Source organism: Callithrix jacchus, chromosome 10 (assembly GCF_049354715.1).
Source record: "Callithrix jacchus isolate 240 chromosome 10, calJac240_pri, whole genome shotgun sequence".
NCBI classification, from domain to species: domain Eukaryota; kingdom Metazoa; phylum Chordata; class Mammalia; order Primates; family Cebidae; genus Callithrix; species Callithrix jacchus.
Genome location: NC_133511.1, coordinates 84,476,743 through 84,491,541, shown reverse-complemented (window position 1 = coordinate 84,491,541; position 14,799 = coordinate 84,476,743). Strand labels below are relative to the sequence as shown.

At 39.5% G+C, this 14,799-nt stretch overlaps 1 protein-coding gene across 3 annotated transcripts in view; it reads left to right on the top strand.

Moving 5' to 3' along the window:
* The window catches only part of TSG101 (tumor susceptibility 101), a 52,252-nt gene that overhangs the window by 11,301 nt on the left and 26,152 nt on the right, over positions 1-14,799 (top strand). For all 3 annotated transcript variants that reach the window (XM_035265969.3, XM_035265968.2, XM_054242150.2), the window contains 4 exons: positions 285-350; positions 2,985-3,148; positions 8,981-9,104; positions 12,051-12,117. In XM_035265969.3, coding sequence (XP_035121860.1) covers positions 314-350; positions 2,985-3,148; positions 8,981-9,104; positions 12,051-12,117 — 392 coding nt within the window. In that variant the 5' untranslated portion in view covers positions 285-313. The remainder of the gene's footprint in view (positions 1-284; positions 351-2,984; positions 3,149-8,980; positions 9,105-12,050; positions 12,118-14,799) is intronic.

Genomic DNA, 14,799 nt, shown 5'->3' with positions numbered 1-14,799 from the left:
AGAATTGCTTGAACCCGGAGTCGGAGGTTGCATTGAGCCAAGATTATGCCATTGCACTCAAGGTGACAGGGCGAGACTCTGCCCCCCCACCCAAAAAAAGCTGACCAATCACATTGAGTGAATTAACAAAAAATTCTTAGTTATTGAACAAGATGGACGATACATTGACAAGTTAGCCCCTTTCAAGGATAAAAATGCATTTAACCAGTTATTCTGAAAGAATAACTTATGGGAGTATATCTGAAAAAAATGCTCATGGTTAAATCATTGTTCTTTCCTTTCAGTTTTTAACGATGGCAGTTCCCGGGAACTAATGAACCTCACTGGAACAATTCCTGTGCCTTATAGAGGTAAATATGTTTTATGTTACTAGGTTTCCAGCATAGATGAATTTTGAATACATAATAAATATGTTGCCAAAGAGTTATAAGTAAATTAAATCTACTTTCTCCTGGCTTTCATACTGACAGGGATTTTAACTTCTATTTACATTGACTTTTATTTGGCAGCAACACCTAACATTTTCAGCTTTTCAAACTTCTTTACCAAGATATATGAACAAATAAGTGCCTAAGTTCACCTGAGGAATTATAATGTTTCACAGAATCAAAGAATCTAGAAAGGGATCTTACTTGTCTCCTAGTTCAGCCTCCCACACCATTCAAACTTCTCTGACAATGGGAAGCTAAGATATAAGCTTCAAAGTTAGGACGGACTTATGTTTGAGTTCTTACTCAAACATAACTACAGGGACCATAGCATTGTGGTCCATTTTTCCAAGTACTACAATCATGAGCCACATAACTGTTTCAGTCAGTGGTCACATATATGATGGAGATTCCATAAATTTTTTTTTTTCTTTTTTGAGAGAGAGTCTCGCTTTGTCGCCAGGTGCCAGGCTGGAGTGCAGTGCCACAATCTCGGCTCACTGCAACCTCCGCCTCCCGGGTTCAAGCAGTTCTCCTGCCTCAGCCTCCCGAGCAGCTGGGACTACAGGTGCGTGCCACCACGCCCAGCTAATTTTTGTATTTTTTAGTAGAGACGGGGTTTCACCATGTTGGCCAGGATGATCTCGATCTCTTGACCTCGTGATCCACCCGTCTCGGCCTCCCAAAATAAGACTCTAATAGTGTTGAAAAACTTTTGATTGCTTAGTGATAGCTTAGCCATAATAACATTGTAACACAATACATTACCTTTTCTTTTTTTGTTTTTTGTTTGGCGGGGACAGAGTCTTGCTGTGTCGCCAGTCTTAGCAGTTTCGTGACATGTTCTAGGTGGACATCTATGAAATTTGGGTAATGGTACCTAACGTGGGGAAAATGAGCATTTATTAAATAATGGATGTAAAGGACTTGGCACAGAGCCTGGAATATAATAAGCAGGCAATTAAAAGTAGCTATTATTTATGGTTGTGATGTTGGTGATAATGCTAATGATAGATAATCAATTTGTTACCCAGTCCTTTACCCTCTGCTTAAATACTTAGTGGTAAGGAAGCATTTAGCCTCATGAGAGACCATTTTGTATTTGGACAGCTCTGTTTGTTAAGTACTCCCTGTAACTAGTTAAGACCTATGTCCTTTACCCATTGATTTTACATAGTACCTGCTATGCATAAGGCAATAACGAGAGGAGCTATGGATACAAAGATGAGTAAAGGATGTACCTCTTTTGGAAGAACTCCACTAATAGGGAAACAAAGGGAATAGATAACTATTTACACTATTCTGTAACTGCTATAGAATTATAAAATGAAAAACTGCTGTGAGATTACAGAGGAGAGCAAGGCCACGTGAGAAGATCACAGAGGAAGTGACATTTGAGATGCTATTAAATAATAAGTCAACCATTCATAAAAAGCAGAGGGAAAATACAGTTAATTGAGCATCAGCATTTTATAAAGCAAGTATAAGTTTAGGGAAGACAGTAAAATTTAATATTACTAATTTTGCTTTTGCCCTCAGGAAATAAATTCTGCTGGGCGAAATTGGTATGGGGTGGGGGTGGATATATGTATAAATCATATCTAAACAAAACCTCTGTTCCTTTAACCATTCTTCATATGGCATAGTCCACAAGCCTAAATTACTTTGGGGAATTCTTCATTTTCACAAAGCAGAGAATTCTGGATTATGGAAATAAACTTATGTATTAGGATATATTCTTTTGGAGCTTTTTTGTTGTTCATTGTAGAAGTAATTTGTGGTTAAAAAGGCAAATCCAAAGACTCACAGATATCTGGTGTCTTTAGGTGAAATTTGTGTATACGCATTTATGTGTAGTGAAACTGTTTCTAAAGGAAAAAATGCATCTTAATTATGTTAGGAGATTCATATAGTTACTTGGGACATAGGACTTTGAGCATAGTAAGAAAAGAGTATGATTTATGTTTCACATATTTAATCTGTTGGATCCTTTGAAACACTGAGTCAACTTTCTCAACTGAGATTTTATATATAAAGCAGAGAAGTGGGCATCACTGATCTGAATAACTATCACTGAAAATGCCATAAGGCATTGGTCAAGCTGTGAATACCAGTCAGCGTCTGTTTGGCAGTTGGATTGGGTTTTGTAATCTGGCTTTTCGTAAGAGAATTTCAGGTGTAGCTTATTTTAACACATGATATGGTACCTTAATCCCTGTTCTTCCTTCCTTCTGTATCCCTTCCCAGCCATCCTTATTAACTGAAGTGACAGGAGTCAAGTAGCAAAGAATAGGGCTCAATAGATAATTCATAAAAAACATTTTGCAATAGCAAACAGATGCTGGTAGAATAGTAATCAGTTAGCTCCTTCATCCTGCTGTTGTGGTTTAAAAGACTGAAAATGCGAGAAACTGATTGTAAGCAGAACTTTGAAACACAAAATACTTGTTGTTTTTTTTTTAAGTGTTGCTTTGTTGTAGCTGTCTCTTATTTACCTATTATGCTATTAATTTAAAAATAAAAATAGAGTAACTGAAGTTTCTATTTCTTTTTTAGGTAATACATATAATATTCCAATATGCCTATGGCTACTGGACACATACCCATATAATCCCCCTATCTGTTTTGTTAAGCCTACTAGTTCAATGACTATTAAAACAGGAAAGCATGTTGATGCAAATGGGAAGATATATCTTCCTTATCTACATGAATGGAAACACGTAAGTATTAATAATGTTCTGTGAATTAGTCGTGTGTTATATACTTTGCTAACTAGCATCTGCTTTCTTAAGCACGGAAGGATTCCAAGTAGGATAGATAAGTTCAGGTCATGGACTAATCACTGAGTTGAGGGTAAATTGGAAAAGGCTCACTAAAAGAAATGGATTTGTATAGAGCATTGTAATTTTCAGAATACTTACATTCACTTTTTTTTTTTTTTGCTTGAGTTGAACCTTTTAAAATAGGCAGGATTCACACGGTAGGAAGTGCATTTTAAAAAATAGTATCCTGGTGGAAGAGTTACAGAATTCAAATCTCTTTACTCAAAGCATTTCTGTGAAGAATAATAGGTGGGAACTTCTGTTTATGTATCTGATGGTGTAACTGTGACAGATTAATGTTCCTATGAAAAATAACTAGAAAAGCAAGACAAAATACACCCAACACCTGTTGGAAGGCTTTGGAAAGCTGTTTAGGCAATCAAGACATGGTTGGCCAAGATTCTATAGAGAAGGAAACAGCAAAGAGATGAGGCAGTTCTGCCAATAGCTTTTCTCCTGGGGTACTTACTGATTCTTTTTTTTGTTGTTTCATTCTGTTGCCCATGCTGGAGTGCAGTGGCATGATCTCAGCTCACTGCAACCTCCACCTCCCAGCTTCAAGCAATTCTCCTGCCTCAGCCTCCCGAATAGCTGGGATTATAGGTGCTCGCCACCACACCTGGCCTGACCTCAAGTGATACACTCGCCTCGGCCTCCTAAAGTGTTGGGATTACAGGCATGAGCCACCATACCTGGTCTACTTACTGATTCTTGATGCAGGGAGAATGGCTGAGAATCTGGGCAGAGGGCCATAGCTAAGAGGCAGAGAAACCTGCAGAGTCTCTAGCAGTCTCACACGGCTGAAAAGACAAAAGTTGCTGTTCTTTCTACCAAAATAACTAGGACTTTCAGATCCAAGATTTGGGAGAAAAGGAAGTTATGAAGAAGTGAGTAGGTCTGGGCATGGTGGCTCATAGCTGTGATCACAGGACTTTGGGAAGCTGAGGTAAGAGGATTGCTTGAGCTCAGGAGTTTGAGACCAACCTGGGCGACAGACTGAGAACCCCATCTCTATAAAAAAATGTTTTAAAACTAGGAATGGTGTTGTGTGCCTGTGACCCCAGCTACTCAGGAAACTGAGGTGAAAAGATCACTGGAACCTGGCAGTTTGAGGCTGCAGTGAGCCATGATCACATCACTGTACTCCAGCCTGGACAACAGAGCAAGACCTGTCTCAAAAAAAAAAAAAGGATGAGATACTCTGAGTTTCTCACCCTAAGAGATATGTTGAATTACTGAGCTTCAAAGGTAAGATGCTGGCAAGGCACGGTGGCTCATGCTTATAATCCCAACACTTTGGGAGGCTGAGGTGGACGAATCACGAGGTCAAGAGTTTGAGACCAGCATGGCCAATATGGTAAAACCCCATCTCTGCTAAAAATATAAAAATTAGCCAGGTGTGGTCACACATACCTGTAGTCCCAGCTACTTGGGAGGCTGAGGCAGAAGAATCACCTAAACATGGGCGGCAGAGGTTGCAGTGAGCCAAGATTGTACCACTGTACTCCAGCCTGGGTGACAGAACAAGACTCTCTCAAGAAAAAAAAGAAAAGAAAAAGATGCTAAATAAGCAGAAAGCCTCTGAAAAACAGCCAACTTTTCAGCAGTCTCAGGTTGAGGAGGCAATTGGAATTCAGTACCTTATCAAGAAGAAGAGGAGCAAGTAAACATCCTAGGCTGTTAGTTGGCATCACTGGAGTAACCCATCTTAGGAGGGAGAACTTAGAGGTAGAATGAGCCTTATAAAAGTCTGTCCTTGAGGTCAGGTGGGGTGGCCTCACACCTGTAATCTCAGCACTTTGGGAGACTGAGGCAGGAGGATCACTTGAGGCCAGGAGTTTGAGACAAGCCTGGCCAACATGGTGAAACCCTGTCTTTACTAAAAATACAAAAATTAGCCGGCTGTGCCAGCTACTCAGGAGGGTGAGGCAGGAGAAGCACTTGAACCTGGGGGGCAGAGGTTGCAGTGAGCTGAGGTCACACCCAGTCTGGGTGACAGAGTGAGTGAGACTCTGTCTAAAAAAAAAAAAAAAAAAATCTGTCCTTAAGTCAGCTCAGTCCCTGATTTTATTAAGGTGATCCTGACTGTTTCTGCCTGCCACAGGATAGGGTCAACCCTTGGTGGAAGAAGATAATATATAGACCCTTTATAATTTTTCACAATGCTCAGCATATAATTTATATCTATCAGGTACACCAAGAAAACCAAGAAGGAAAAAAGACAATAGAAACAGGACATCCCCCCACTACAGCCCCACAAACACACACAAAACTTAGTTGTCAGACACAGACTAAAAAATGGTTGTGATCAGTGTGTTCAAGAAAAAAAGAGGACAAAATGGAAAATTTTATTAAAAAGAAACCAAGTAGAAATCTTAGAACTAAAAAATAGAATTAATAGAGATTAAGAACTCAGGCCGGATGCAGTTACTCACACCTGTAATCCCAGCATTTTGGGAGGCCAAGGCAGGCAAATCATGAGGTCGGGAGTTTGAGACCAGCCTAGGCAACATGGTGAAACCCCGTCTCTACTAAAAATATGAAAAAAATTAGCTGGGCATAGTGGCGGGCTACGCAGTCACCTGTAGTCCCAGCTACATGGGAGGCTGAGGCAGGAGAATTGCTTGAACCCAAGAGGCAGAGGTTGCAGTGAGCTGAGATTGTGCCTGCCACTGCACTCCAGTCCTGGCAACAGAGTGAAACTCCGTTTCAAAAAAAAAAAAAACAACTCAGTGGATGGGTTTAGTAGCAGATTGGATTCAGTAAAATAGAGACTGCCTCAGCTTCCTGAGTAGCTGGGATTACAGGTGCCGACCACCACACCTGGCCAATTTTTGTATTTTTAATAGAGATGGGGTTTCGCCACGTTGGCCAGGCTAGTCTCAAACTCTTGACTTCAGGTGATCCACCTGCCTCAGCCTCCCAAAGTCAGGATTACAGGTGTGAGCCACCACGCCCAGCCTCTGTTTGAATTCTTAAAATGTTGCTTTATAATAGACCTGGAAGTAGATATTAACATAGATATTAATTTTCTTCAAAGAATTTAGTGTAAAATAAATGGTGTGGTGATTAAAACCTATCTTGACAAAACTGTAGGAATGTATGAATGAAGAACTGATTCATACAACAACATGAATGAACTCTGAAAACATTATGCTAAGTGAAAGAAGCCAAGCACAAAAGGCCATATATTATATGATTTAATCTATATGAAACATTCAGGAAAGCAAATCCATAGAGATGGAAAGTAGATTAGTGGTTGCTAAAGGGCAGTGGGAAAAGGGAAATGGGAAGTGACTACTAATGGGTACAGGGTTTCTTTTTGGGATAATGAAAATATTCTGGAATTAGCTGGTGGTAATTGTTGCATAGCTTTGTGAAATAATAAAAGCCACTGAAATGTATACTTTAAAAGAAGAAATTTTATGAGATGTGAATTATATCTCACCTACATTCATGAGGCTTACATAAGGCTATGATTTAGTTAAGTAATTTCCTTGGGCTGAAAAACTGAGAAAAGAAAGTGTGTGGTCTCATTGGCCACTCCCACACACACCAGCCACAGTATCTGAGTGTGGCACAGATACTGTGCTTGTAACACCCCAAGTCTCAGTGTATAAATTTACAGACACAAGAAAAATATTATAACTGTAGAAATCAGCAAGTTTTTACAGAAAGCTTTGGGAAATGTTATTCATTGTCATCTTTCATAAGTTAGGTCAAAATTGAACTGTGGTGAGTCTGGTTCTTTGGAATAGGTGAAAACTACCACTGAACTCTTCTGTCAGGAGTATTAAAGAAGTGCCAATCCTAATCCTGTAAATTCAACTACTTGGGAAGCTGAGGCAGGAGAATTGTTTGAGCCAGGAGTTCAAGTCTAAGCTAGGCCACATGGCAAGACCTTGTCTGGCGGGTTGGGGGTCGGGAGGGCATAAAAAGTAGTTACTATGAAGATGGTTACCCTCTCAAAGTGATTGAGTAATTCTTCAGAACTCAGTGAACTTATGAATGAAGTATATGAGATGAGATCCACACAAAATAGATTAAGGAGTAAAAGAAGAATCATCAATAAGCCATTTGAACAACTTTGTCTAGCACAGTTTAATTAGTGGTTGGTAGATGTATCTTGTTAGTTGTTGTTGTTGGATTTTGGTTCTGTTTTTTTTGGAGCAGGGTCTCTAATTCAGGCTGGAGTGTAGTGGCACAATCATAGCTCACTGCAGCCTCAACCTTCTTGGCTTAGGTGATCCTCCCACTGCCTGTAGTAGCTGGAACTACAGGCACATGCCACCACGTACAGTTTTTTATTTATTTGTAGAGACCAAGTTGGTCTCAAACTCCTGAGCTTAAGCTGGATTCCAAATGGGGGAGAAAGTGCTGGAATAGAGCTAGAATTTTTTAAATTATGCATGCTGCACAATAGCCTTATTTGATCCTCCAGCCTCGGCCTCCCAAAGTGCTGGGATTGCGAGTGTGAGCCACCATGCATGGCAGTAGTCAATAGATACTTGAGAGAAAATCTTAGCAACCCTTATGGAAAAATAGGCAGTCTCTTTGTCACTGTCACTGTTGTTGGAAGGAAAGATCTTTTAGTACCTTTAACAATTCACCCCTTTTATACTACAATCTAGCAATTCTTAAGCTAGAATCTACCTATAATTTGTGCTTTTTTTTGTTTTCAGACAGTCTTGCTCTGTCAGCCAGGCTGGAGTACAGTGGCACAGTCTCAGCTTAGTGCAACCTCCACCTCTGAGGTTTAAGTGATTCTGTTGCTTTAGCCTCCAGAGTAACTGGGACCACAGGTGCACACCACCACGCCCGGCTAATTTTTGTGTTTTTAGGAGAGATGGGATTTTCCCATGTTGGCCCAGCTGGTCTCAAACTCCTGGCCTTAAGCAGTCCACCCACCTTGGCCTCCCAAAGTGCTGGGATTACAGATGTGAACCACCACTCTTGGCTAGAATCTGCCTATAATTTCAGAGTTTATAACATCTTTAATAAAAATTAATTTTAGAATATGTATTTCCTAGATATCATTGCTGTCTTTTAACAGCCCTAAATAATATTCTGACTGCTGCCTGTATCTATCCCTAATCTCTAAATTTGTACCAGTATACTTACAATAAATTGTACAGTGGCACTAAAATAAATTTATGGAGTCAAATGAAGAACAAAACTGTATGAATTTTGCAACGTATTGCTTTAACTAGTGCTATTTTTATATGCTTGAAGCAAGAAACTTGCTGCACGTAATGTTTAAAACCCCCAGCTCTATTAAAAAATTAAATGAAATTTTCATGATTGGGTTCCTACAAAGAAAATTGTCAAGCTGAGTTGAAAACTGATGAGAAATGGCCAACCTTTTTTTCTTTTTTTTTTTTTGAGACAGAGTGAAACTCTGTCTCCAGGCGCCAGGCTCGAGTACAGTGGCACAATCTCGGCTCACTGCAACCTCCGCCTCCCGGGTTCAAGCAGTTCTCCTGCCTCAGCCTCCCGAGTAGCTGGGACTACAGGCGCACGTCACCACGCCCAGCTAATTTTTGTATTTTTAGTAGAGACGGGGTTTCACCATGTTGGCAAAGATGGTCTCGATCTCTTGACCTCGTGATCTACCTGCCTCGGCCTCCCAAAGTGCTGGGATTACAGGCTTGAGCCACCGTGCCCGGCCCAACCTTTTTCTTTTTACTGAAAAGTGACTCTAGCTGACTTGAATTTGTTTTCATTTTGTAGCCACAGTCAGACTTGTTGGGGCTTATTCAGGTCATGATTGTGGTATTTGGAGATGAACCGCCAGTCTTCTCTCGTCCTATTTCGACATCCTATCCACCATACCAGGCAACAGGGCCACCAAATAGTAAGTAGAATTGAGCTTTTACTTTAAAACTCATACAAATAAAAGAGAACAGAAAGCTTTGTAAAAAAAAAAAAAAAGAAAGAAAAAAAACTAATGACTTCTTTGCTTTTTAGCTTATCACGTTAGTGGATTTTTTGGAAGTATTCTGAGGCCCCACATCTGCACGTACAGATTACCACCAAAGACTGGCATTTGGGCTGCCATTTGTAGGTAGAAATCTAAGAATGTTTGTGCTGGATTCCAACATGGAGGAGAAAGTGCTGTAATAGAGCTAGAATTTTTTAAATTATGCATGCTGCAGAATAGCCTTATTTGATCAGCTTGTTAGCACATGTACTTGAAAGGTAGTCTGACCTCTCCTTTCTCTATGCAACTCCAAAATCAGTGTGTAGATAAGGATTACGGTAAACTGAACCATTCATATTCAGCTATTCTGGGTATCCACAATTGGACATCTAGCTCTTAGCTTTCTTCTCTTTTGTACAGCCAGTTCATGATTTTGCCTTGTGTGGAGTGGTGGATGCATGGAGACAGTATCTCTTCTCCCTTAATTGGTGTATATTATCTCTGTTATCTCTATTTTCTTGAATAATTCTTACCGATACTTAAAAATCACTGAATAATTGTGAGTTGGTTGTACTTAACTTGTTTTGAATTTGATAAATCTATATTGATTTTGTTGTGTTTTGACCTGTGATTTTTTTTTTTTGGTAAATTTTGTTTAAGATTGTAATTAACCAAACTTGTTTATCTTATAAGACAACTTATGTGTGCTTTCATTTTTCTTCTGCTAAAAATTATACTTTTTCCTTTTTAATCCATTTTTTCCTGAGGAAAATCTTAGTTTATAAACTGAATGGGAATTTAACAGAAAGAATTTTTGAACTCATTTCTCTTTCCTTCCCTACCATCCCAGAATAAACTTGGTTTTAGGATTAGCATTTCTTTTAATAAAGATCCTAGTAATTCTTTTGGATCAGAAATTTGTTTTTATCTCATTAAATTCTATTGACTTTAGTGCCCAAGAGTAGAGTATCTTATTAAGTTTGAAATATCAAATATTTGGCCAGGTGTGGTGGCTCATGCCTGTTATCCCAGCACTTTGGGAGGCTGAGGCAGGGGTAGATCACCTGAGGTCAGGAGTTCAAGACCAGCTTGGCCAACATGATTAAACCTCATCTCTACTAAAAATACAAAAAGTAGTGGGGTGTGGTGGTACATGCCTGTAGTCCCAGCTACTCGAGATGCTGAGGCACGAGAATCACTTGAACCTGGGAGGCAGAGGTTGTAGTCAGTTGTGATTATGTTACTGCACTGCAGCCTGGACGACAGAGCGAGACTCCATCTCAAAAAAAATTGAAATATCAAATATTTCCTAGTCTCGTTACCTTTGTTTATTTGCTCAGATAATATAGCCAGTGACCACTAGGTAACTTTTTTATAAATTTAAACAACTTTTTTTTTTTTTTTTTTTTGGAGACAGTATCTCGTTCTGTTGCCCAGGCTGGAGTGCAGTGGCATGATCTTGGCTCACTGCAATATCTGCCTCCCGGGTTCAAGTGATTCTCGAGTCTCAGCCTCCTGAGTAGCTGGGATTACAGGCACCCACCACCATGCCCAGCTAATTTTTGTATTTTTAGAAAAGTCAGGGATTTCACCATATTCGCCAGGCTGCTCTTGAGCACCTGACCTCATGATCCACCTGCCTTGGCTTCCCAAAGTGCCAGGATTATAGGCTTGAGCCACCACACCCGGTCTGCAACATTTTTTTTTTTTTTCTAAATTTCTTTGAGTTTTACATTGACATTAGAAGTGCAGTATTCAAGAAAGACACCATACTGTTGTCACTGTTGAATTTCAGTTTTGTACTCAGTCACTATAAGTCATGTTAAACACTCTAGAGTTGATTCTTTTTTCTTCTTTTTTTTGTCAGTTAAGGTCAAAATAACTTCTCTTTTTCTTCCTCTACACTGATTACCCTCTTGGCACCACTGATCTTAGTTCCATGACATTCATGTTCTCTTTAAAGAATATATAAAATATTCTTTAAGCTTCCTGGATTTTAACCTTTTATCCCTTCTATTTCTGAGCTCTTGTTTTGTTTCTTTAAGACAAGGTCTCACTCTTTCACCTAGATTAGTTTTTGTTTTTGTTTTGAGACAGAGTCTTGCTCTATCGCTCAGGCTAGAGTGCAGTGGCATGATCTTGACCCACTGTAACCTCCACCTTTTAGGTTCAAGCAATTCTCCTGCCTTAGCCTCCTGAGTAGCTGGAATTACAGGCACCCACCATTGCACCTGGCTAATATTTGTATTTTTAGTAGAGATGGTGTTTCACCATCTTGGCTAGGCTGGTATCGAACTCCTGATCTCGTGATCCACACACCTTGCCCTCCCAAAGTGCTGGGCTTAACAGGCATGAGCCACCACGCCTGGCCTAGACTGGTTTTTAACTAGTCTGGATAATGTAAGTTTTGTATAGGACTTGACGTCTCTTAAAGTTTTCAAGCAAACCAACAAAACCAGCTGTGCTAATTGGTCAACATAGTTATAAAAGAAATATCGAAAGATTTATTAGATATAATAAAGAAGTTACTCTGTAAGAAGTTAACCTTGGAGCAAAGGAGACCAGAATTACCTCCATCTAAATTTGAAATTGAACCTGACTTTATCGCAGGTTATAGACTTCTTGAAAACTTTAAAAGCTGACCAGGTTGACCTGTTTGCCAGTTCTTCTGGTCAGGATTGTCATAAGTATTGTAATTCATGTTTAATGATGTGAGGATTATGAGAGGGTGAGGTATTTGTTTTGTTTTGGTTCTGAAATTTAGATTTTTTTAACTATGAAATTTTGCTGTGTATTGACAGTATGATGTATATCTTATACAGTAGCCTACATCTTCAGGCTTTGTATGTTATTTTTACAATGTTAAAAACTTGTTTTTAGCTTCCTACATGCCAGGCATGCCAGGTGGAATCTCTTCATACCCATCTGGATACCCTCCCAATCCCAGGTAATGAAAAATTATCTTTTGAATAATTATATTACAAATTATTCTATTAGATCTAGAATGAAAATAATTTGCCAATTAGGGTATTAAAATAAATTTAATTGCAATTTAGTGGAAAATAAAGGTTGGTTTATTGCTGGAATTTTAAGGTACGTGTATTGTAAGGTAAGGTAAGGTATTGAAATGTGTTTCTTTCAATCTAGAGAAATGCAACTCCTTGACTTCGTTTTTATTTTGCAGAGAAAAAGAATGGGATGAGTAATGGTTATTCCCTTTTAAGAAATTTGTATATCTAGTATAGATAGCTGAAATATTAATGGACTGTTGGTCATAATGAATTCAGCCAAGGGGAAGAACATTTTCTAATACTCTCTTCTCTTTTTTTTTTTTTTTTGAGACAGAGCCTCACTCTTATTGCCCAGGCTGGAGTGCAATGGCATGATCTTGGCTCACTGCAACCTCCACCTCCTGGGTTCAAGTGATTCTCCTGCCTCAGCCTTCCGAGTAGTAGGGACTATAGGCATGCACCACCATGCCCAGCTAGTTTTTGTATTTTTAGCAGAGATGGGGTTTCACCATGTTGGCCAGGATAGTCTTGATCTCTTGATCTCTTGACCTTGTGATCCCCCCGCTTTCAGCCTCCCAAAGTGCTAGGATTACAAATGTGAGCCACTGCACCCAGCAATGCTCTTTTTTAGAAAAAAAAAAAAGAAGACATAGGCCGGGCTCAGTGGCTCACGCCTCTAATCCCAGCGCTTTGGGAGGCTTTGGGAGGATCACAAGGTTAGGCCATGTTCACCTGGCCAACATGGTGAAACCCCATCTTTACTAAAAATACGAAAATTACCTCAGTGTGGTAGTGCACCTCTGTAATCCCAGCTACTTGGGAGGCTGAGGCAGGAGAATCACTTGAACCCAGGAGGCGGAGGTTGCAGTAAGCTGAGATCATGCCACTGTACTCAAGCTTGGGTAACAGAGCAAGACTCTGTCTCAGACAAAAAAAAAAGACATAACTGGCCAGGTGTGGTGGCTCATGCCTGTAATCCCAGCACTTTGGGAGGCTGAGGCGGGCTGATCAGCTAAGGTCAGGAGTTTGAGACCAGCCTGGCCAACATGGTGAAACCCCATCTCTACTAAAGATACAAAATTAGCCAGGCATGGTGGCACATGTCTGTAATCCCAGCTATTTGGGAGGCTGAGATAGGAGAATTTCTTGAACCCAGGAAGCAGAGGTCGCAGTGAGCCAAGATCATGCCGTTGTACTCCACCCTTGGTGACAGAGCAAGACTGTCTGAAACAAACAAAAAACCCACAACCTATCTTTTCTATAAATTGCAGGAATCAATCAATGGTTCAGATAATGGGGTCAGACTTGTCACATGATATTTATTCAGTTCATAGACTACCCGTGCTATCAGCCTGTATTATCAACATAGTAATAACATAGATAACTAAATTAACAATGAAATTAGTCTGTTAATAACACATACTAGAGAGTCAATGAGAAATAATTATTAACTCATGTTTTAAATGTGTACTTGTTTCAGTGGTAATCTGGGAATACTCTCCAAAGTGGTCTTTGGGCTAACTTAAAATGCCAGTCAGCACTTTGGGAAGCCAAGGTGAGAAAATCACTTGAGCCCAGGAGTTTGAGACTATCCTGGGGGACATAGTAGACCCCATCTCTACAAAAACTTTTAATTAGTCAGGTATGGTGGTGTGAACCTGTAGTCCCAGCTGCTTGGGAGCCTAAGGTGGATCACTTGAGCCTGCAGTTCAAGGATGCCGTGAGCCATAATTGAACCACTGCACTTCAGCCTGGGCAACAGAGTGAGAACCTGTCTCAAAAAAATAAATAAATAAATAAAGACTGGCCTATACTGGTGCCAAAATGAGACTTCCAGCTGCTGTTAACAATTAGTAAGGAAAATTTAATGCTACTAACTCTTCTTTGTTTTATAACCTAATCATAATCCTCATATTCTGATAGCCAGATTTCTGAACACATGTCATAGGTAAATATAAATATGTACATATGTAATATCTAGGATCTTGAAAGTTAATTTAGCAAATATTTCATTTCTGGGTCTTCTTTTTTTCACAACTTTTTAGAAGGTAGTAAGCATACTGTCACTTTAGATAGGTAAGCAGAGATGAGAAGAACATTTGTCAGGGACAATAGAGAAAGATTCCTTTGGTAGTGATATATAAGCAGGTTATACATTTTAGATTTCTTGAGGCCTTAAATTTTCTGGTTAAGTTCTAGAGATGGAATTCTACCTGAAGCCTTGAAATTACAAGCCTTTCTACTGAACAGTTGCTAGTAAAAGGAGCTTTGGACATAGAGGGAATAATTGTTGAAGGTACACCATGGATATGGACTTCTGAACAATAAAGCTGTAGATGGAGATTTCTCTGAAGTTAATATCTGTAGGCTTAGAAGAGTTTTATACCAAGTCACAAAAAAATTTGGCAGTATGATCACATCCTTGCAAAGGTATGCAAGATAGGAGAAACTCCAGAATAAAAGAAACAACAGTTTATCCCAGTTTTCAAAAAGGTGGATTTAGAAATTTCAGTAAGATTGACATTTCCTTACAACATTATAGCATGAATTACCAAAGAGACTGGAAACAGAAGTACTGTGTTCGGTAACTTCTAGCATGTGTCTACTAGGAACAAGAA